The sequence below is a fragment of the Erinaceus europaeus genome, chromosome 9 (assembly GCF_950295315.1).
Source record: "Erinaceus europaeus chromosome 9, mEriEur2.1, whole genome shotgun sequence".
Lineage (NCBI taxonomy): Eukaryota > Metazoa > Chordata > Mammalia > Eulipotyphla > Erinaceidae > Erinaceus > Erinaceus europaeus.
Window position 1 is genome coordinate 46,278,972 of NC_080170.1, and position 23,314 is coordinate 46,302,285.

General features: G+C 44.2%; 1 protein-coding gene across 1 annotated transcript in view; it reads left to right on the forward strand.

Moving 5' to 3' along the window:
- Window positions 1–23,314, forward strand: part of LAMC2 (laminin subunit gamma 2) — a 73,584-nt gene that overhangs the window by 34,305 nt on the left and 15,965 nt on the right. Inside the window, exons 5-19 of the mRNA XM_007523821.3 lie at window positions 38–174; window positions 992–1,114; window positions 1,896–2,085; window positions 3,723–3,835; window positions 4,758–4,976; window positions 6,259–6,441; window positions 7,185–7,430; window positions 10,729–10,874; window positions 12,325–12,481; window positions 12,785–12,990; window positions 14,682–14,761; window positions 17,857–18,006; window positions 18,775–18,919; window positions 20,153–20,302; window positions 22,666–22,780. Coding sequence (XP_007523883.1) covers window positions 38–174; window positions 992–1,114; window positions 1,896–2,085; window positions 3,723–3,835; window positions 4,758–4,976; window positions 6,259–6,441; window positions 7,185–7,430; window positions 10,729–10,874; window positions 12,325–12,481; window positions 12,785–12,990; window positions 14,682–14,761; window positions 17,857–18,006; window positions 18,775–18,919; window positions 20,153–20,302; window positions 22,666–22,780 — 2,360 coding nt within the window. The remainder of the gene's footprint in view (window positions 1–37; window positions 175–991; window positions 1,115–1,895; window positions 2,086–3,722; window positions 3,836–4,757; window positions 4,977–6,258; window positions 6,442–7,184; window positions 7,431–10,728; window positions 10,875–12,324; window positions 12,482–12,784; window positions 12,991–14,681; window positions 14,762–17,856; window positions 18,007–18,774; window positions 18,920–20,152; window positions 20,303–22,665; window positions 22,781–23,314) is intronic.

Here is a 23,314-nt window from a genome sequence, read left to right on the forward strand (position 1 = left end):
CAACATCACTGTGCTGATCTCTATAATGTTGTTGTAGGTGTCGCCCAGGTCACTATCATCTGGATGGGGGGAACCCCAAGGGCTGCACCCAGTGTTTCTGTTATGGACATTCAGCCACCTGCCACAGCTCAGGAGACTACAGTGTGCATAGAATCACCTCTTCCTTCCATCAAGGTAAAGTGTCCTGCTTTCTGGGACTTTGCTGACATGCCTAGGGCTTTGTGCCTCCAGACAGCTCTCTCTCCATCTGCATATGGGATCCTGAGACACCTCTTGCTATTATCTTTTGTATTTTGAGGCTTATTGTCTTACTAGGACCATAAATCAGATTCTATAGTCTCGGAGGAGTGGTAGCTGGACAGTTTACTTACACAGGTGTATGAATAACTTAAAAGAAGAATTAAAAAGAGATTGGTTGTTGTCTTTCTGCATTCCTCATCCCTAGTTGATCTGGAAATGACAAAAGAATCATTCATCTGTGTTGAATCATTCATGAGAATCTTCCAGGAATTCACATTCACTTAATCATACTGCTTTCACATGCATCGACTTTGTTTATATTGACTTTCCTGACAAACTACAGAGTACTTTAAAAATATGTGAACTGATAAGATTTATCGCTTGAATTTCTCTCTGAACATGCTAGACTGTCCTATTCAGAAAGGTCAAATGTTGCTTATGGAAATACAAGTTGTTTTTTTTTTTCTTTTTTAAAGAAAGCAATCAATAGCAGATGAAAAAGTTCTTTATTACTGCAAGAGTCAGTCTGAGAGACGAGAAGTCAAAGCAGGTGTGGGTAGGAGTAGGTGAAAGTTGAGATCCAAGTAGAGAGGTGTCCAGGAATTTGGAGAGCTCTACACAAGTGTGGGAACATTAAGAAAACCCCATTTTGCTACTCACAGCTAGGACTTACTGGCAAGCTGGTTATACCTTGTTGGACTCAACAGATGATGCTTGTCCTGAATGCATAAAGGTTTTGTTTATGTTCTAGATGTGGATGGTTGGAAGGCAGTCCAGCGAAATGGGTCTCCTACAAAACTCCAGTGGTCACAACGCCATCGGGATGTGTTTAGCTCAGCACGACGCTCAGACCCCGTCTATTTTGTAGCTCCTGGTACGTGTGCTGTCTCCTATAGAAGCCAACTTTGTAGGCAGAAAGGTCAGGGTAGGAGTTAGAACATGCATTCAGGGCATGCCAGGAGACTGGTGAGGCTTTTGCCCTCTCTGATGAAGTCACCAACACATGGCACAGTAGTGCAGGGCTGGCTCACTCTCCTACTTTGATCAAATGGGAAACTCCCAGTTTTCCTAGTAGAAAGAAATGAAGGCAAGTGGTCAAATCTGTAGGTCTATTGAGAAACGATGGAAAAGTGAAAGCAAGGCAGTTCCGAAAGGTTGACACTCTCACAAATTATATAGATTAGTCAGTGGTTTGGAAGAGTTGGATGGAAGAGCTCTGGCTAGAGTTCCAATTGTAGCTCATATCCTTACCTGACATGTTGTTCCTGGGCAAGTGTTCTTTCAGCCTTTGCAAACATTAATTGTTACATGGGAATACTATTGCCTGGCTTCAAGGATGATCACTACCAAGTGTGAGAATGTCTGTGGAAGTGTTCTGCAAGCTCCGAAACATTACGGTACAACTGGAATGAGGTCCTTTCATTTCAGAGACTAGCCCTCTTTTGTAGCCAATAGCTAGATCCCCGTGTCTAATGCCATGAGCTGGCTGTTCTAGTAAGATGGCTTAGGGCTGGCTTGCAGGAAGGTAACATAGAAAGAGAAAGTTCAAAAAAAAAAAAAGAAAGAGAAATTTCCAGCATTAATCAAACTTTGCTCACTTCTTTGCTTCTCCCACTTTATAAGTAATCACTTTCTTATCCGATTCTATTTCACAGCCAAATTTCTTGGAAATCAGCAGGTGAGTTACGGGCAGAGCCTGTCTTTTGATTACCGTGTGGATAGGGGCGGCAGACACCCATCTGTTCACGATGTGATACTGGAAGGTGCTGGGCTCCGGGTCATGGCTCCCTTGATGCCACGTGGTAAGACACTGCCTTGTGGAGTCTCCAAGACTTACACATTCAGGTAAGAAGAAAGATTCCAAATAAGCAGGTTAAATAGAGCAGACCATGATGGAAATCCACTTCCTTTGTTTTATCATCATCCCTTCGTCTCACAGCCTTTGCCTGTGCCTTTTACATTGCATACATAGCGCTCTGTCCTGAGATAAGCCATGATTCCTACCCTCAAACCCCAAACAGTTAAGAGGGTTTTAAAAAAAAAGCATTAAAAAAAAAACAACCATGACTACAGATCATGTGGTAGCTCAGTGGCTAGAGCACAGGATTTGCATGCCTGAGGTCCCAAGTTTGATCCCCAACATTATATATGCCAGAACTGAGCAGTGCTCTCGTCTCCCTTACGCTCTCACTCATAGAAATAAATTTCAAAAAACAATTAGTGGAAGACAGTAGTCTAGTAGAAAGCAAATCAATTTTTCAAAGAAAGAGATGGGACTGGTTCTGCAATATAGTGAGGCACCATGACATCACAGCTAGAAGGAGTAGCTGTGGACAATGTAGAAGGTGGGAACTAACTTTTGAAAAAGAATAAGCAGGGGAGTCGGGCGGTAGTGCAGCGGATGAAGCACATATGGCGCAAGGCGCAAGAACCTGTGTAAGAATCCTGGTTTGAGCCCCCAGCTCCCCACCTGCAGGGGAGTCGTTTCACAGGCGGTGAAGCAGGTCTGCAGGTGTCTCTCTTTCTCTTGCCCTCTCTGTCTTCCCCTCCTCTCTCCATTTCTTTCTGTCCTATCCAACAATGACAACATCAATAACAACAATAACTACAACAATAAAAAACAAGGACAACAAAAGGGAATAAAGAAAAAAAGAAACAAAAAGAATAAGCAGGAGCCAAGGAAGTGGCTCAGGGGGTCAATCAAGTACATGCCTTGCATGGTGAGGCCCTGAGTCCAGATCCTGGCACCTCTGGATTCTCATACATTTGGATGTAAGTGAAACATGCTCAGCTTACAGATCATTTGAAGTACAAAACTCTAAACAAATGGAAGTTCTTAAGAATCAGAGCCTTCTAAACTCAGAGATATTTCTAATATTAGGTTGTATAAGCCTGGAATAGAGTGGCGTCTAGGGACTTGGACCAGCTGAGATGTTATGACCCCTGAAGCTCGGTTCCCTATACTGAGCTGCTCTCTGTTCTCATGGACTAAGAAAATCTCAAGTTCATGCCAACAAGGAGGCTACTATGAGTCTTTTACTCCTGTCTCTCCCAAGCAGGGCTTTGTAGGGGGCTGTCTTCCCTGCTCCCACGCTCTTGAACATAGTTTGTATCAGGTATACAAATGGTGAGGTTTAATAGGAATTGGACATTTTAGGCCACTGGCTTTTCTAAAATTTTTTTCAGATAGAGTGAGAGAGTCAGGAAAGAAACTCTTTATGGGCAGAGCCTATCTTTTGACTACTGTGTGGAGGGGGTGGCAGACACCATTCTGCTCATGATGTGATCCTGGATGGTGCTGGGCTCTGGGTTATAGCTCCTTTGATATCACTAGGCAAGGCACTGCCTGTAGGGTCAGCAACACTGACACATTTGGCAGTGAAGCTTCCTTCTGTGTGGTGGAGGCCAGGCTCAAATTCAGGTTGTGCACTACCCAAGTGGTTTATTTTGTCGGCCCTAACCAATGGTTTTAAATTGTGCAGATTAAATGAACATCCCAGCAGTAACTGGAGCCCCCAGCTGAGTTACTTTGAGTACCGGAGGTTACTGCGGAACCTCACAGCCATGCGGATACGAGCTACCTATGGAGAATACAGTAAGTGACGGAGGAATAAACGGTTCCCTTCCAGGTATTCTCTCGGGCTCTCTGAGGGATGTATTTCAATACTGGGTAATAGACAACTGGATGGTTTGATGTGCTGTCTCTGATCGAGTCTGTATCTTTACAATTCTACAGAACATTAAGGAGTATTTGTCTAAAAAGGGACTGGTACCAATGAGGAATGGAGAAAGCCACCTGCTTTAGATTTAAGCTGGTTTCCTTACCTAGGAAATGGCATTTGCATTGCAGTCCTCTTTATTTCTTGAGCAACTTCATTTTCAGGATTATATCAAGCTTGCTCATCACTTTGTTCATTCCTCTTGTTGAACTTCACCTTGGGTACAACTAATCTCAATAATAATTATTTAAATAAGAGTTCCTTCAGCTTTCAGAACTCGTGTAAAGGGGCCAGCAAAAACAGCTCACTTAGAGTCCTGCTTTGCCAATTGCACGACCCAGGTTTGAGCCCAGTCCCCACAGCACTGAAGGAAGCTTTGGTGCTGTGGTCTCTTTCATTCTCTTTCTCTGCTTTCTCTGTCTCTATCTTAAAAAAAAAAAAAAAAGCAACTCATGTAAAGAGCTTCCAATTTTCCTGCTACCAATGTAGCAACAAAAGCAGGAAGTAGAAAAGCTGCTTTCTGATAACATCCTAAGCCTTACCTTTGCCAGGCACAGTGTAATCTGCATTACCAGTTTCACTTTCACAACATACAGACACCATGGTCACTTCTCTTCTGCTGTCACAGAGAGCTTCTACAACTTCTCAGTTCACCTAGCCAGTGGGGACAAAGCCAGGGTGGAAGCCCTGAGTTTACAGACACAGAGCAGTGTGAGCTGGGAAAAATCTCCAAGAGAGGCCTGAAGACTGACTCTTTAGCCCTCAGCACCCAGGGCACTAACCTGTTCTCTTATGCAGGCACTGGGTACCTGGACAATGTGACCTTGATCTCAGCACGCCCCGTCTCGGGTGCTCCAGCTCCCTGGGTTGAACAATGTGTCTGTCCCGCCGGGTACAAAGGGCAGTTCTGTCAGGATTGTGCATCTGGCTACAAAAGAGATTCGGCCAGACTGGGACCTTTTGGCGCCTGCATCCCCTGTAACTGCCAAGGGGGCGGGGCCTGTGACCCAGACACAGGTGAGTGTCTCCATGCAGGCAGAGCAGGGTCTGCATGAAGTGGCAGGGGCTTAAGGGAAGGGAGGCTGGAGGCAAAGACATGTGCTTTATGACCCTTAGTTCTTTTTATTTGTTTATTTATTTTTTATTTAAGAAAGGATTAATTAACAAAACCATAGGGTAGGAGGGGTACAGTTCCACACAATTCCCACCACCCAATCTCCATATCCCACCCCCTCCCCTGATAGCTTTCCCATTCTCTATCCCTCTGGGAGCATGGACCCAGGGTCATTGTGGGTTGCAGAAGGTGGAAGGTCTGGCTTCTGTAATTGCTTCCCCGCTGAACATGGACGTTGACTGGTTGGTCCATACTCCCAGTCTGCCTCTCTCTTTCCCTAGTAGGGTGGGTCTCTGGGGAAGCGGAGCTCCAGGACACATTGGTGGGGTCTTCAGTCTAGGGAAGCCTGGCCGGCATCCTGATGGCATCTGGAACCTGGTGACTGAAAAGAGAGTTAACATATGAAGCCAAACAAATTGTTGAGCAATCATGGACCCAAAGCTTGGAATAGTGGAGAGGAAGTGTTAGGGGGGTACTCACTGCAAACTCTAGTGTACTTCTGCTTTCAGGTATATATTTTGCAGTAGTTTACGGATACGTGTGAACATATGCTCTCTCTCACAGAAACTGGTGTATTTCAAAGTCCCCAAACCTTAGTTCTTTTCATGATGGCATGTTGGAAGCTGGTGAGAAAGGTGCTGGGTTACAGGAAATGGCTGTCAAGGTTCAGTGCTGGGTCGGGGAGCAGGGAGTTGAGTTTCAGGAGTCAAGAGAGGAGATCAGAGGAAACTTCAGGAACTGAGTGAATGTGGGCAGGTGGTGTCAGGTGGAGAGGCTGGGAGCAGGGGAGCAGTTCTAGTAGCAGGCTGGGGGAGCCCTCCAAGTAATGAATCAGAAAGGTAGTCAGTGTGTATTCACTTAGGGAGAGGGAGGACAGTGGAAATAGCATAATGGTTATGTAAGAGACTCTCGTGCCTGAGGCTCCAAAGTCCCAGTTTCAATTCACCACCCCACCATAAACCAGAGCTGAGCTGTGCTCTGGTAACAAACAAACAAATAAATATAAAAAACACGTATCAGAAATTAGGGAGAGGGGCTGAGAAGGCCAAGGAAGATGCCAGTGCTCAGATACTCCAGGGAAGCTTTGAGATTCTAGGCCCCGACCTGGTCCTCAATCCACACCACAGGAAGTTTGCTGCTCTGGTGCTCACTCCCCTGCCCTCTGCTCTTTCCCCTGCCTCCCAGGAGACTGCTACTCAGGAGATGAGAACCCCGATATTGAGTGTGCAGACTGTCCCCTGGGCTTCTACAACGACCCACATGACCCCCGCAGCTGCAAGCCCTGCCCCTGTCGCAATGGCTTCAGCTGCTCGGTGATGCCCGAGACGGAGGAGGTGGTGTGCAGCAACTGCCCCCCTGGCGTCACTGGTAAGTCCTCAGCTCACCCTGACCCATACAGGAGTTTGCAGGGATGGCTTCCACTGCAAGAAGTATCCTGGGAATGATAGTCACTTTGGGCTAGTCTACATGGGCTCCAGCTAAAGATGCTTTTGTTGTTTGTTTGTTTATAGAATGAGAGGGAGAGAGATAACGAGCACCAGAGAATCACTCTGGCATATGCAATCAAACCTGGGACTTTGTGCATGCAAGTTCTATGCTCCAACCACTGAGCCACCTCCCCAGCATCCAAATGAGCTTGATCTAGCAATAAGGCTGCCTTGAAATCCAAGAGGTGGGACTGAAAGAGGGCTGGGAGTGGAGTTAGGGGAGGAGGCATCCTGAGCTGCTTCAGGAAGTGTACCCTTAGGAGACGGTGCTGTCAGAGGAAATGCATGGCTTAATCCAGTTTTGAAAAGGAAGCAAGGTAGTCACATCTCTCTGTTGTCCAGTCTGAAGGAAGAGGACATTCCCCAGCATCAGCCATGGTGTGGTCCCAGAAGTCTTGCCACCTCCATTGTTCCCCAACAGGCAGGTTGGCTGGTTGGAAGTCTCCCGGTGGCTCTGCTGTGTGCTTCCTGTGTGCCCTCTGGGAGACAGAGCCAGGCCGTGGCCCTAGGCCTCTGCTTCTGAGGTGCCTTTCGTAGGGTGGGGCTCTCTTGGATCCCTGATACCTTGGGCCTCATCTGGTCCTGCTGCTGAGGGTCACTGAGCCTGGTCATCTCTTCTCTCAGGCGCCCGCTGTGAGCTCTGTGCTGATGGCTACTTTGGAGACCCCTTTGGAGAGCAGGGTCCCGTGAGGCCTTGCCAGCCTTGTCAGTGCAACAACAATGTGGACCCTGGGGTCCCTGGGAACTGTGACCGTCTGACAGGCCAGTGTCTGAAGTGCATTCACAACACCGCTGGCGCCCACTGTGAGCAGTGCCAAGCAGGGTACTTTGGAAACCCCTTGGCTCCCAACCCACTGGACAAGTGTCGAGGTAGGACCGCACTCTGTGTGGTTGGGGCAGGGTGTATGTGTGTTTAGGTACATGTAGGCCTGCTGTGTGCACACATGTGCGAGCCCACATGCACATAACCAGCAGGGTGAATACTCTGGTACTGCTTTGGTTTCTCTGACCAGCTGGCCAGTGAATAGCCTGAACCCTTGAACTAACCCTTGAGCTAAGGCCAGTGTCAGCTGAGGCTGGGCCCAGGGGACAGAGCTGGGGGACAGTGCATGAGTCAGAGTCAGTGGGGAGAGTGAAAAGGTCAGGTTCACATTCTGAATAGGAAGAAGGGATATAGGGGACCACAGTTTGCACTCTATCCTAAGACTGGTAGATGGGTACCTGAAGGGGGCAGATAAGTGTCCTGAGAATAAGCTGGGGGACATACTCAAGTGGGGTGAACCCCCTCTCAGGAAGTCACTGTAATTGGTGTGTGGAAAAGTGAAAAAAAAATTTTAATTGTTTATAAAAAGGAAACACTGACAAAAGTCATAGGACAAGAGGGGTACAACGCCACATAATTCCTACCACCAGAAATCTGTATCCCATCCCCTCCCCTGATAGCTTTCCTATTCTTTAACCCTCTGCGAGTATGGGCCCAGGGTCATTATGGGGTGCAGAAGGTGGAAGGTCTGGCTTCTGTAATTGCTTCCCCACTGAACATGGGCATTGGCAGGTGGATCCATACTCCCAGCCTGCCTCTCTTTCCCTAGTGGGGCAGGGTCCTGGGGAAGCAGGGCTCCAGGACACATTGGTGGGGTTGTCTGTCCAGGAAAGTCTGGTTGGCATCATGTTAGTATCTGGAACCTGGTGGCTGAAAAAAAAAAGTTAACATATAGAGCCAAACAAATCATTGACTAATCATGAACCTAAAAGCTGAATAGTTCAGATGAAGAGTTGGGGGGGGGTCCTCCATTTTGTAGAGAGTTAGTAGCCCTATTTTATTTGTATTCCAAAGAGCCCATGATTATACTAGTTCTTTTCTTTTCTTTTCTTTTCTTTTCCTTTCCTTTCCTTCCCTTTCCTTTCTTTTCCTTTTTTCTTTTCTTTTCTCTTTTTTTCCCCTGAGCCTGACATCTGATATGCAGGTGAAATCAAGTTATTGTCTGGGGAGATGATGTCATGGCTGGAAAAAGGACCAGAAAGCTGGATCAGGCAAGAGAGTAGCTCCCAAATATGGGAAAGGTGTATAAATGTTGTTGGCTGTAAATTCCATCGATTTGATGTGATCTGGGGCCCATATTCAGCTTAGGAGCCTACGTGACATCTGCATCCCTGTAGACCTGAGCTCACATGAGTAGGAACGTCCCAAGATTTCCCAATTTCAGGACCCATCTTCCTCAGGTGGAAGATAGAGTATTTTGTCCATCCTCCCTTTGGAGGATGGAACATTCTCTATGTTCTAGATCCATGTTGAGGGCAAGGTCCTATGGGGGCCCACACAAGGGTTTATTGTGTTGTCCTGATAGAGATAACCAGTAACAATGGAGAGAGGGATCTATTCGAGGTCTAGGCCTGTCATGTCTGTTTGGGAATCTCAGGACTGACTCCCAGACTAGGGCCCCAAATGAAAACTTCTAGTGAGACCCAGCTTCAGAGGAGCAGCTGTGGGGAGTGGTCCTGGACCAAAGGATGGATATGGGTTCATCTTCTTGCTCGCTTTTTTCCTTTTTTCCTTCACCAGAGCATTGCTCAGCTCTGGCTTATGGTGGTGCAGGGGATTTAACCTGGGACTTTGGAGACTCAGACATGAGAGTCTTTTTGCATAACCATTATGCTATCTACCCCCATCCACTGTTTCTTTTCAAAGCTCCGCACATGTGGTGCTCGAGAAGCAAGTTCAGTTCTGAAAGCTGGTCTGTTCCACAGTCACAGAGATTCCAGAACCACAAAGACCCAGAATCCAGAGTTTTCTTATTCTAAGTCTCAAAGTACCTCTGGGGACCCAGACTGGGCAGTCTGCCAGTACCATAAACCCTCCACTGCCACTGTCATCTCTATCCCTGGAAATGCCTGAGATTCTCTGCAACACCTCTGGGACAAATCCCATTGCCCTGACTCCTGCTGGTGGGTTAGCTGTGCTGTGTGGAGTAACCCATGGCAAGAAGTACCCACCAGCAGTTCTGAGTGCAAGTGTAGTTTTCAGCATACACTCATGGTGCCAGTTAATCTCTCTGAGTCTCAGTTTCCTCATTTGGGAAAATAAACTGTAACTCAGAGTGGCTGCAAAAATAAAATAGCATATGAGAAAACTCACTGTAAACAGTACCATCCTGGCTGTAATTGAATTAGCTGCATTTTCCTGCCTTTAGACCATACATGTCATCAGTTATTCTTCTGTTGTCAAAGATCAACTATACAACCAGTGTACAGCTAGAGACTGGTTTTCTAGCAATGAAGAAAGGCTCATTGGCTCTCAAGGAGGGCACATAAATAAGCAAATAACAACGATGCTCTGAGGCTTGTGAACATGCTATGGTGTGCTGAGTGCTCTGTGACTTCTGGGCACAGAGCACTCTGAGGACTAGTGTGAGTCCATTAGAGCTCAGACTCACTTTTTTTTAAAATTATTTTTAAAAAAATATTTTATTTATTTATTCCCTTTTGTTGCCCTTGTTTTATTGTTGTAGTTATTATTGTTGTTGTCATCGTTGTTGGATAGGACAGAGAGAAATGGAGAGAGGAGGGGAAGACAGAGAGGAGGAGAGAAACATAGACACCTGCAGACCTGCTTCACCACCTGTGAAGCGACTCCCCTGCAGGTGGGGAGCCGGGGTTCGAACCAGGATCCTTATGCCAGTCCTTGTACTTTGCGCCACCTGCGCTTAACCCACTGCGCTACAGCCCGACTCCCTCAGACTCACTTTCTATTCACTTGTAACCTAGACCGGTTCTCATTCCAGCTTGCATATTACTCCGCCTCTCGGAGCTCCTATTCCTCATCTGTTAAACGGAAGGAGATGCCTACCCTCTGGCATGTGACAGACACAGAAGAAATGTTATTCCCTTTGTGAGCAAAGTCAGGGGGTCTGCAGATTACTTGACAGATCTATAATCTAACAAAAGGCAGAAAATAGGAAGAACAGGCCCTTGTAATATCTCTTCTTCCACATCCAAATGAATAGGTCAAGTGGTTTCAGTTCCTAAGACTTGGAGTGTGCTCACAGCATAGCCAAGAGATGGTCTGGCACAATCTGAAATGGCACACACACACAGAGATTCTTGCCAGTGGAGACCTAATCCCCCACTCCTCTGGGCACCATCTTAAGCCTTGGCCTTCTCTCTCTAGCTTGCAGCTGTAACCCATTGGGGTCAGAGCTGGCAGAGTGTCGAGGTGATGGCAGCTGTGTTTGCAAGCTGGGTTACAGTGGCCTCAACTGTGAGCATGCAGCACAAACCAGCTGTCCCTCCTGCTACAACCAAGTGAAGACACAGGTAAGTTTGTGTCCATCTCTACCCTTTTGTGTCTCTAGGTGGTTCTGTCACAGACTCAAGACCCTCCTCATCTGGGGAGGGGACGATTGCTATTTATTTCTGCAAAAGTCACTTTATTAAAAATAACTTTGTACAATCATAATACTACTCAAGGTTTATGCTCTTGCCGGTACTGTATTCAAAGCCCCTTTTGCAAATCCTGCCTTGTTTGGTGGGCATGATAATGTAAGTCAAGATGGAGAAAAAGCATTTTGACACTGGTTTGCAGTGAGCAGACAATAGTTCAGGAAATCTGCAATTTTTCCAAAGTCCCATGACCCAGGGAGAGAAGAGTCCCACCCTTGTCCCCTGCTTCCAAGTTCAGTGATTTTCCACAATAATATGCCATTTTCTAGCTGGACTTGTTCACCCAGGGGAAATCCTTATAAAACAAATGTAACATGCATGGGATCTGGGCAAGTGGTAAAGAGAATGACTTGCAAGGCTGAAGTCCTGAGTTCTATCCCCAGTACTGCACATGACAAAGTGATGCTCTGGTTGCCTCTTTCTCATTAATAAAGAAATAAATATTTTTCTTTGTGGAAAAAAAAAGTGAAGAAAAACACATACATATTGAAATATTGGGGACTAGAAGATATAAACTATTTATTTCAAATAAACATGGCCACTAGGAAGTTCTCGTTCAGATTTCAAAAGAAGAATGAAATTAATATTGTTGTTTGTTGATATTTATCATTTGTCTGGAATGAGGAGTGAAGAAGGAAAGAACTCAGATAGATCCCAAGTGGAGAACAAACTCAGCCTGGTCTTTACATTCATTTCACCAGTCCTCTAGTTCTTTACTTGTTCTAGGCTCTGTTCTAAGCACTGTACAAATATAAACTCATTTAATTCAAATAATAACTCTGTAAGATATGATTATCTTCATCTTCTGGATAAAGAAAGTAAGCTCCCCAAGGTTACACAGCTAGTGAGTAGTGATGTCAGAATGAAAAGTCAGAGAGTATAGTTTTTATCTCCTTCCTTTCTCCTCTCTCTCTCTCTCCTCCCCCCCCCTTATTTCTTTTCCCCTATTTTTTTCTTTTTTTTTTGGAAGGTGGGGCAGTACTAGGACCTTACATGAGTGATTCCACAGATTCCAGGCCAACTGTTCCCCTCCCCCAAATCTCAGAGAGACAGACAGATAGAGAGGAAGAGATACTCCAAATGCACCCTACCATCCATAGAGCTTCCCCTGGTGTCATGTTGCTCTCTTGTGATACATGATCTTGAATCCAAGGTCTCCAGCATGGTTAAATTGAGCAACCTACTAGGTAGAGTTGTCTTCTGACTTCAAGGCCAAACTCAGAACTACCATAACACACCAAGCATATTTGTGTTGTTAGCTATGATCCCCCGAGTACCATGGTTACCTGCATCTGTTCTGATTCTCCTTCTGGTGTGGTTTCAGGTGGATCTGTTTATGCAGCAGCTTCAGAGGCTGGAGGCTCTAGTCTCAAGGGCTCAGGGTGCTGGTGGAGCAGTGTCCAACTCAGAGCTGGAAGGCAGGATGCAGCAGGCGGAGCAAGCCCTTCAGGACATTCTCCGAGAAGCCCAGATTTCAGAAGGTGATGAAGGCTAGTTTTCCTCAGATAAGACAGAGTTCAGAGTCCTAGGAAGCATAGTTATATAAGGTCACATGTGTTCCTCAATAGATATCTCTGCCCGGTCCTTGCAGAAACGGAAGGACCCTGTGGGACATAGTCTTGGGCCCCAAATGATGGAGAGAAAAAGGCACCTGCATGCATTCCTTTGTGGGGTCCTTACTATTTTTCTATAAGCCAGAGTCATTTGTTCAAGTCTCCATTACGTTTGGTTATACTATGCTAACCCAGAAAATGCTCATCTTCCCTTTCCTTGTTGGTTTCTAGGTGCAATTAGATCTCTCAACCTTCGGATGACCAAAGCCAGGAACCAACAAAGTAGCTACCAGAGCCGCCTGGATGACCTCAAGCTTGCTGTGGACAGAGTCCGGGCACTGGGCAATCAGTATCAGAACCGCATTCAGGATACTCGAAGGCTCATCACTCAGCTGCAGCTGAGCCTGGAGGAGAGCGAGGCGTCCCTGCGAAACACAGTAAGTGCTGCTGGGCAAGTGTAAGAGTCACTGGTGCATGGGGAGACTCCTTACTGCTCCACTTCCTGTCCCTCAGGTTTCCTGGTCTACCTGGCTGGTAATTTTGAACTTCTATTCTTTGAAATAGTCACACTTTGAGGAGTTAGGCGGTAGCACAGCGGGTTAAGTGCAGGTGGCGCAAAGCACAAGGACTGGCATAAGAATCCTGGTTCAAGCCCCCAGCTCCCCACCTGCCGGGGAGTCACTTTACAGGCGGTGAGGCACGTCTGCAGTTGTCTATCTTTCTCTTCCCTTCTCTGTCTTCCCCTCCTCTCTCCATTTCTCTCTGTCCTATTCAACAACGACATCGACAACAACAACAATAATAACTACAACAATAAAAAAAAAAAGCAACAAAAAGGGAATAAATAAATAAATAAATATTAAACACACACACACACACACACACACACAGAAATAGTCATACTCTGTGCTTTGGCTTCCTGCAGTCCCCCATTTAATTGTATCATGTTTTTTTTCCTTGGTTATTTCTATTTAACCACATCTTCGCCTTGGCCTGGGCTCTTCTCCCTTATTCCTGTGTAACTGCTACTTTGTTAGCTCTCAGAGGCCAGAAACTAGCTTGGTGTTTATTTGCATTCACAACTCATAGCATACCATGTGGGTAAATGTTTGCTGTGAGAATGAATAAACAGATGAATACATGAACAAATGAAAGGAGAGAGAAGATAGGAAGGAAGGGTGGAAGAAAGAATCTCAGGGAAGATGTGATTGTAAAAATAGAGAAAACAAGTGTTGCCAGTATGGTTTTCTTAATTAATTTTCTTAATTACAGTTTGTAATGCGGTTGCAGGATGTAATTTGATGGGTATACTTCTATTTCTGGATAAAGATAATAAGATACTATGTCAAGGAAATGAAGGATTTAAAAGTAATATGTATTGATTGTTTTCTTTTCCATTTTTTAAAGATTTATTTATATATGAGAGAGAGGGGAAGCAAGCCATCCAGACTATTACTCTGGCATATGTGGTACCAGGAATTAAACTTGGGACCTCATGCTTGAGAGGCCAACATTTTATCCATTGCACCATCTCACCTGTGGTGATTGTTTTCTTATTACAAAACCCAGTTATTATGAAAAATTTGGAAAACAAAAATCCCCTGTGATCCCATTATTAAGAAATATCCACTATGAACATTTGTGTATTCTGATGGACTTTACATATAAAATTATAAACATATACATATATATACTTCTTTTTCTAAAGAAGACTTGTACATTTAATTTTTTTTAATTAATTTGTATAGATAAGAGACAAAGAAGCAGCAAGGCAGAGAGAGTGAAAGAGACCACAGCACCAAAGCCACCTTCAGTGCTGTGGAGAGCAGAATTGACCTGGGCTGTGCAGCTGGCAAAGCAGTGCATTATTCAAGTGAACTATCTCACCTGCCCACGTGTATATATTTCTAAAGCATCTCTATGTAGATTTTGTTGAACTTGAGTTTCTACTTTTTACTAGTCTGTGCATAATTGTAGCAGAACAACCACAGTGACTAGGGCCTTTTGATGTATCAGGGTTTGGATCACTGTGGGGAGAGGAACATGAGGTTCTGGCAGGAAAAAGGAAGAATCTGCTTAGCATCCATGGTCAAATGCAAAATCTTAACCAACTGTCCTTTTCCCACAGAACATTCCTCCCTCCGATCACTATGAGGGACCAAATGGCTTTAAAAGTCTGGCTCAGGAGGCCACAAGGCTGGCTGACAGGTGAGAGCATAAGGGAGCTTCTCTGCTCCATAGTATCTCTGCAAAGCCAGATTTGAATGAGACAGAACATCTGGAACCTAATAGGGGACTTTTAAACTACTTGGCTTTTAGTGGATGGAGGTATGTGCTAGTCATGGTCTCTTGGCCAGAGTAGGGTGTGAGAGTGTTTCCCAGATTTCTGTGTGACTCACCCTATGGTATTGGTATGATGTGATTCCTCTGGCCCCCAAATGAAATAGGCCCTTGGAAAAGAACACTCTGTTGCTTTGAGGGATTCCCAGCTTCTGCACTGAGCCTGGGAACAAGTATCAACAGGTTGTTTGCTAGCTGAGGGTGCAAAGGGGTGTCTGCACAGGGGTGGGGGGTGAGGGGCTTCTTCCTGAAAACTAGCTCTACAGCCCCACAGCAGACACCTCTTTAGTCCTGGCTTGACTGTGTCAGTCCTCCCATGCTGAAGAGGTTTACTGGGAGCAGGACATTAAGCTCTGTAACCCCAAATGGAATTCAGTTGTTAGAAGGGTGCTTGCTTGTGTTCTTAAGCTGGGTGGGAGCTGTCTCTTGACTCTTGAGCTTGCTTTTATCACTTTCCAGACCCAGGACATTGGGGGGGGGCAGAGGGGGGATTTGCTTGGCACACTGCCCCCTCTAATGGTGGACCCAATTAAAAGTTGTAGCCAAAATAAGCAACTGAACTAGACCCAGGAAATTCTTTTTGCAAAAAAGCAGCTTGCAGGTGCAGTGTGTTATGATCCAAGCCTGCACCCACTCATCCCTACCTGATCCCAGGATGATGCCATAAATGGAAGAGAACATCAAATTATCCAGCTGCAGGGATGTGGGAACTTTTTTTCTGCCCAGGTTCATTGAGATATTCATAACATAATTTGAGGGCCACACAAAATTGTCAACTTAAAAATTAGCAGCTAACGCTGCTATGAAAATAAAGAAAACTACAGTTACCTTGCCAGGGCCAGACCCAATGATTTTGCAAGCCATTTATAGCCCAGGGCCAACATTCTTTCAGCATGAGGCCATTTTTCCTTTTTCTTTTCTTTTCTTTTTTTTTTTTTTTTTTCCTTTTTAAACCAGAGCACGATTCAGCTCTGACTTATGATTTTGCAGGGAATTGAATCTGGGACTTTGGAGCCTCATACCTGAGAGTCTCTTTGCATAACCATTATGCTATCTATCCCTGCCCTTTTTTAAAATTATTGATTTAATAATGATTGACAAGGTTGTGGGATAAGAGGGGTACAATTCATGCAGTTCCCAAGACCAGAGTTCTGTAAACCATCCCTTCCATTGGAAGATACCCTATTCTTTACCCCCCCTGTGAGTATGGACCAAAGATCTTTATGGGGAGCAGAAGGTGCAAGGTCTGGCTTTTGTAATTGGTTCTCCACTGAACATGGGTGTTGACAGGTTGATCCATACCACCAGCCTGTTTCTGTCTTTCTTTAGTGGGATAGGGCTCTGAGAAGGTGGGGTTCCAGGACACATTGGTGAAGTTGTCTGCCCAGGGAAGTCTGTTTGCCACCATGATAGCATCTGCAACATGGTGGCTGAAAAGCATTAAGATATTGTTGTTGAGCCAGATGTTGTTGTGCGCGGGCCACGGAGAAGAGAGAGAGGGGGTCTGGAGCGAAGAGGAAACACAAATCTTTATTTGCACTGGCACCTCAGAGTTGGGTGCTAGAGAAGCATGTTGGGCCACGTGGAGGTAGCGAAAATGGCCGCCTCGTGCAGTAACCTTTCCTGCGTCTGAACACCGGAGTGAAGCGCTGGCAAGAGAGCGAGGTGCGGAAAACGAAGGGTTTTTATAGGAGTAGCTTTCACGAGAATGGGAGGGGGGAGGAGTAACCATAGCACTCCAGGATAGGATGATAACTCTTATGAGAATGGGAGGGGGGACGAGTGACCAAAGCACTCCAGATATCACGGGGATATAGACAATGTCCTGAAGGTATAACTTGGCGGAACAGGAACTCCCAGAATGTCCCAACTCTCACGGGAACTAGTAGCCTGAGGGGAAAACATGGCAGATGTGAATGCATCTGCACAATTTCCCAGCAGATATAAAGCAGAACAATTAATAAGGAACCTAAGGTAAGAATATAGCAGATGAGATTTGGGGTCTTCATGTAGGAAGCCCATTTTAGGTATATTACAATGGACCTGTGACTTTACTAATTTTTGCCTAAGCCCGACAGCTAACATCAGGTAGGCTAAAAGTATTGTCTAGGAAAATGGTGTCAGAGTTGAGAATAGGACTAGAAAGCTGTATCAGGGCAGACAGTAGCTCCCAAATACAGAGAAAGTATGTAAATACCATCAACATTAATCAACCTGACCTAGGCCCCATGTCTATTCATATTTAGCATAGGAGCCTATGTAACCTCTGCATCTCTGTCAGTCTGGACTCACATTCCATAGTCATAGCTAGGAACATTCTAGGCTGCACTCATTTCAGAACGAGTCTTCCTCGAGTGGCAGAGTATGTTGACCCAGGCTCCCTTCAGAGAGTGGGGCAGTTTCTATCATTGTTGTTCTACACTGAGGGCAAGGTCCTGTAGAGGCCCACAAGAGGGTTTATGATGTTCCTGATATATATGACCAGTGATGGTGAAGAGAGGGATCTGTTAGAGGTCTAAGCTCATCACATCTATGTGGGAATCCCAAGATTCCCTGACTAGGACCCCAGATGATAGGGTAGCTTGGTGGTGACCAAAAAGGCCATCATTGAAGTGTGCCAGCAGTGTGAGACCACTTCTGCAGGTCATTTTCTTAAAAGTGCCACTTATCCCACTGAATTTGGGTCAATTATGACCAGTTTTTCTGTGATTTTTTTTTGTTTTTTATTATTCATTTTACTTATTATTTATTTATTCATTTCATTTATTATTCATTTTATTATTCATATATATTTATAGACTATATATCACTTGATGGGCGTTTGGATTGATTCATGTTTGTGGTACTGTAAATAATAGTACTATGACTTTTCAAGCTAAACTTGTCTCTTTACTCTTCCCCCTTCTTTTAAATCAAAGGCCTTTGCTATGAAATTAAGATTCCTTATTTTCAATCCTATTTAGCCATGCTGAGTCAGCCAGCAACGTGGAGCAGCTGGTAAGGGAAACTGAGGACTATTCCAAGCAGGCACTGTCACTGGTGCGCAAGACTCTGGAGGAAGGAGGTGGAAGTGGAAATCTGGATGCCTTCATGGTGCAAGGACTTGTGGGAAAGTACGTTTGTTTGGACAGATCCTCCCAGGGACCAATATAAGTTGTACCCTCTCTGCTTATAATGCAAACCTGAGCATTTTGAGGGGCACCATGTTTCTGTGAGAAAAATAGTAAGAAGGGCAGAAGAATGAGTATTATTTCCAGGGAGAACAGGTGTCTTCCAGGATGGAAAAAGAAAAGTTTGATTAGTATAAGTCAAGTCTCTTTTTGATTGAGAGATGGAATTCATGGCCACCACCCTCTGTGGTGCTTGAAGGACATACTAACATTTATCTAATGGTATGGAAGATGGAAAAAGAATGTATTTAGACTATTGAGAATGGGGGCCCAGGGAGATAGCACAGCAGTTAAACACTAGATTATCATGCCTGAGGTCCACAGGTCCCAGGTTCACTCCCAGGCACTACCATAATTGAGAACTGAGCAGTGCTCTGGTCTCTCTTTCTCTCTCTCTTTCTATCTCTCTATCTCTATCTCACTGTGTCTCTCTCTCATTAAAATGAATTAAAAAACCCCATAAATCTTTTAAAAAGAATCAGGAAACTTGCTTTGAAATTGACACCTCCCACACATATGCACACACATCGGCTTATATGATTTTTCAGTTTAGATGGTGTAGAAAGGCACATATCTGACCCTAACCTCATTCAGTTCTTTTGATAATTTGACCTATATATACTTTAAACAATAGGATAAAGTTTTGCTTTTGTAAAAAGAGTGAATTCTCAAAGTCTTCCATCTTCCCCCCCCCATCCTTGTTGTCTATAGATTAGAGAAAACCAAGTCTCAGGCCCAGCAGTTGTCCAGGGAGGTCACTCAAGCTGACCTGGAAGCAGAGAGGTCTTACCAACAAAGCCTTCATCTTCTTGATTCTGTGTCTCAGCTTCAGGGAGTTGGGGCCCAGTCCTTTCAGGTGAGAACAACCATCCCAAGTGCCTATATACAGAAGAACAAAAATGAAAACTTCTTATCAGGGAGAGGGAAGAGGTTCCATAATATTCAGTCTTTTTTTTTTTTGCTTTAAGTTGGCCTTTCTTGCTTTCTATTAGAATCAGAAATATCCTGGGTCTGGGTGGTAGAGCTCCTGGTTGAGTGCACATGTTACAGTGCACAAGGACCCAGGTTCAAGCCCCTGGTCCCCACCTGCAGGGGGAAAGCTTCATGAGTGGCGAAGCAGGGCTGTAGGTGTCTCTCTGTTTCTCTTGCTCTCTATCTCCCCCCTTCCTCTTGATTTCTGGCTGTCTCCATCCAATAAATAAATAAAGATAATAAAAATTTTAAGATAAATAGAATCAGAATTGGTTCTTAAATCCTAGACTTGGTCTCTAAAAGTCCTTGGCCTGTACTCCAAATCAATGTATATCCCTTCCTTATCTGGTTTTCATTCCTCTCAAAAGCTGTGCACTGTTACTGATAAAACATCACTAGTGGTTTTAGAGGAACTCCATTGCTTACAAAGAACTCTTCATAATATTATACTGTAAATGTTATCTGGAAATATAATTTTCTTTAGCATTGACCTTTGCCATTCCTATTCTAAAACATCTTATATTTTCATAAAATTTATCATTTTGAATGGAAGTTCTAAATGCTGTATTTCATCTGTAACAATCAGGCTCCCAATCAATTTAATGAGGATATATTTTTCATGTTGTATCCTCTAGTATAATGAATAGTCAATGAGAATAGGTATTTTAAGTTAGTTTTGTTTGTGATCCCGATGCATACAATCCTAATCCCAAAACTTTAATGTTCACAGCCTTGTTTTTGTATAGCGTCATTGTCACCTTGAAGTAAAAATGAAAACATGAATTACAAACATTTTTGGCACTGCTCCTGCTATCAGTTCCTTCAAGTATTACAAATTTATTAGACCAACATTCCCCTCTCTGCCTACACAAAAAGCAGTAATGATGATTCCCATAAAAATGTTCCCATCTTCATATGTTCACATGCTTTAGAAAAAATACAGACCTAAAACTTGTGTGACTTGGGGGACCCACTGCCTGGTTTTTCATCAGACCTCACCTTTTTGTTAAGCCTCGGGTCTGGATTGTTGTTTCCATATGATGATGCCAAGTATGGTATGGCTGATGTGGTAACTGGTGAGCAAAAAGTCAGACTTGATCATTTCTTTGGCTCACAGGTAGAAGCCAAGAGGATCAAACAAAAAGCTGATTCTCTCTCAAGCCTGGTGACTAGACAAATGAATGCGTTCAAACATGTGCACAGCAATCTGGGGAGCTGGGAAGAAGAAACCCAGAAGCTCTTGCAGAATGGAAAGAATGAGAAACAGGTACCCTTTTGTCTATGTGTTCACTTGACAAACATGTATTAAGTGCCTAGCACATAGATAAATATGGTCAGAGGAGGCAGTGGAAACTCTCAAGGTCATGATTCCTCGGGAAAGAAGGGTCAGAACTGAGTTGCCTCTAGAGGTCATGATGCATTAGCTCACCTCCACCCTCTGAGTCAGCCCTGACAAGGCTAACTCAATCCATCTGGGTCTAGTTTGGGTCCAGTTCTGTCTACTAGGTTGACTCCAAAAAATATCTAGAGTTTATAGTTATGAGTTGAAAAACTTAATTTTTTCCTCATCCAGAAATATTTTAACCTCTTACAAAGCAAAGCAAAACAAGAAACAAACAACACAACCCCCAAACTACTTTGTTCCTTTTCACAACAGTGTACATTTTAACCATAACTCAGTTGTGGCTATAAAACATTAGATTTTTAAAAATATTTTATTTATTTATCAATGAAAGGGTTAGGAAGAGAGAGAGAAAGAACCAGATATCACACTGGTACATATGCTGCCGGGGATGGAACTCAGGACCTCATGCTTGAGAATCCAATGCTTTATCCACTGCGCCACCTCCCGGACCACAAACATCAGGTGTTTTTTTTTTTTATGCTTCTTTATAGTATTAAAAAAAATCTGCTAGGTAGGAGAGATAGCATAGTAGTTATACAAAATACTATCATATCATACTTGAGGCTCTAAAGTCCCAGGTCAACCCCATACATCACCATATGCCAGAACTGAGCAGTGTGCTCTGATAAATAAAACACTAATATTACTACTAATGCAATTTTTGTGCCCTCCTCTGGTCTTTAATTATAAAAATACCTCTCCCAAAAGAAACTATTGCATGGAAGCCACATCGCCAGAAGAAAAAAAGCAAGCAAAAACCTTAAAAAGAGTACAAGACCCTTTTACTGATATAACTTACAGACCTCTCCTACTCCGTGCACTAATTGAATATATGCTTTGAGAGTCATCAAAATTTCCATATATATATTAATTGTCACCAGTTATCATGGGTCTTGGTGCCTGAATAACAAATCCACTTCTCCTGGTCGTCATTTTTTCCCTCTTTTTTCTCCTCCTTCCTATTAGATAGGATAGACAGTAATGGGGGGGAGGTAAAAGGGGAAATAAAGAGGGAGAGAGAAATAAACACCTGAGACCTGTTTCATGGCTCATGAAGAGTCCTCTTGCAGGCAGAGAGTGGGGGCTCAAACCCAGAACCTCTTGCATGGTTATATGCACTCAAGTGGGTGTGCCACCACCAGCCTCCTGAAATATTTTAAAGAATATTTTTGTTTAAAAGGCAAAATATATAGGGGCCGGGTGGTGGCACACCTGGTTGAGCACATATGTTACAAAGCTCAAGGACCCAGGTTCGAGCCTCTGGTCCCCACCTGTAGGGGGAAAGCTTCACAAGTGGTGAAGCAGTGCTGCAGGTGTCTCTCCGTCTCTCCCTTTCTATTTCCTCCTTCCCTCTCAATTTTTGATGGTCTCTATCCAACAGATAAATAAAGATGATAAAAAATTTTAAGGTAAAATATATATATTCAAGAAACTGATTTCACTCCCTTACTTCATGCATCCATAAACTAAGCCAAGAACAAAGTTTAAAAGCAAAAACAGGGAGTCAGGCAGTAGCACAGCGGGCTAAGCGCAGGTGGCACAAAGCATGCAAAGACCAGTGTAAGGATCCCGGTACGAGCCCCTGGCTCCCCACCTGCAGAGGAGTCGCTTCACAGGTGGTGAAGCAGGTCTGCAGGTGTCTGTCTTTCTCTCCCACTCTGTGTCTTACCCTCCTCTCTTCATTTCTCTATCCTATCTAACAACAACATCAATAACAACAATAATAGCTACAACAACAATAAAAAAACAAGAGCAACAAAAGGGGAAAAATAAACAAAAATGTAAAAGATTTTTTAAAAAAGCAAAAACTACTGCTGCAAGTTTTTGTAAGTCCATTTTATCTGTATATCCAAAATGCTCACCTACTGAAGGGAAACAAAGAATATAATCCATGCGTGTCTGCTGCATTATAAAAGTAGCCTGCACATGTACCAGTTTGGGGTGCCAGTTTTGGATACTAGTGCCAGTCTTATTTCTCCCCTTAGAATCAGCAAAACTCATCTTGTTACTGAGAGTGGACTAAGATTTGGACTAACATGTCTCTCTGAAACATGGTGTTGGTTTATAACATGAACTCCATCCCAGATTGTGGAGGGGTATGCTGCAGCACCCCTAGACTCTCCCACAAATCATATCCCTCTGATGCTTGTGTGGCCTTGTTAGTGAGAAAGCCCTTCCCCATCTGCACCAGTCACTCTAACCGTGCTCTGTTTGTCTCGTTACAGAAATCAGATCAATTGCTTTCCCGAGCCAACCTTGCTAGAAGTAGAGCCCAAGAAGCACTAAGTATGGGCAATGCTACTTTTTATGAAGTTGAGAATATCCTAAAGAACCTCAGAGGTGGGTATTTCATGGTTGAGATCACTGAGTAATTTTTTCAATTTTTTAAATTTATAAAATGGAAATATTGACAAGACCAAAGGATAAGAGGAGTACAATTCCCACCACCAGAACTTTGTATTTTGTCCCCTCCCTTGAAAGCTCTCCTATTCTTTATCCCTCTGGGAGTATGGACCTAGGATCATTATGGGATGCAGAAGGTGGAAGGTCTGGCTTCTGTAATTGCTTCCTCGCTGAATATGGGCATTGGCACAACAATCCATACCCCCAGCCTCTCTCTTTCCCTAGTGGGGCAGGGCTCTGGGGAGGCGGGGCTCCAGGACACATGGTCTGCCCAGGGAAGTCAGGTTGGCATCATGTTGGCATTTAGAACCTGGTGGCTGAAAAAAGAGTTAAGAAATAAAGCAGAACAAATTGTTGATTACTCATGAACTTAAAGGCAAGAATATTGTAGATGAAGATTTGGGGTCTCCATTTTGGAAAAAGCTAGTAGGTCTATTTTAGGTATATTCCAACGTGCGCTTAACCCACTCT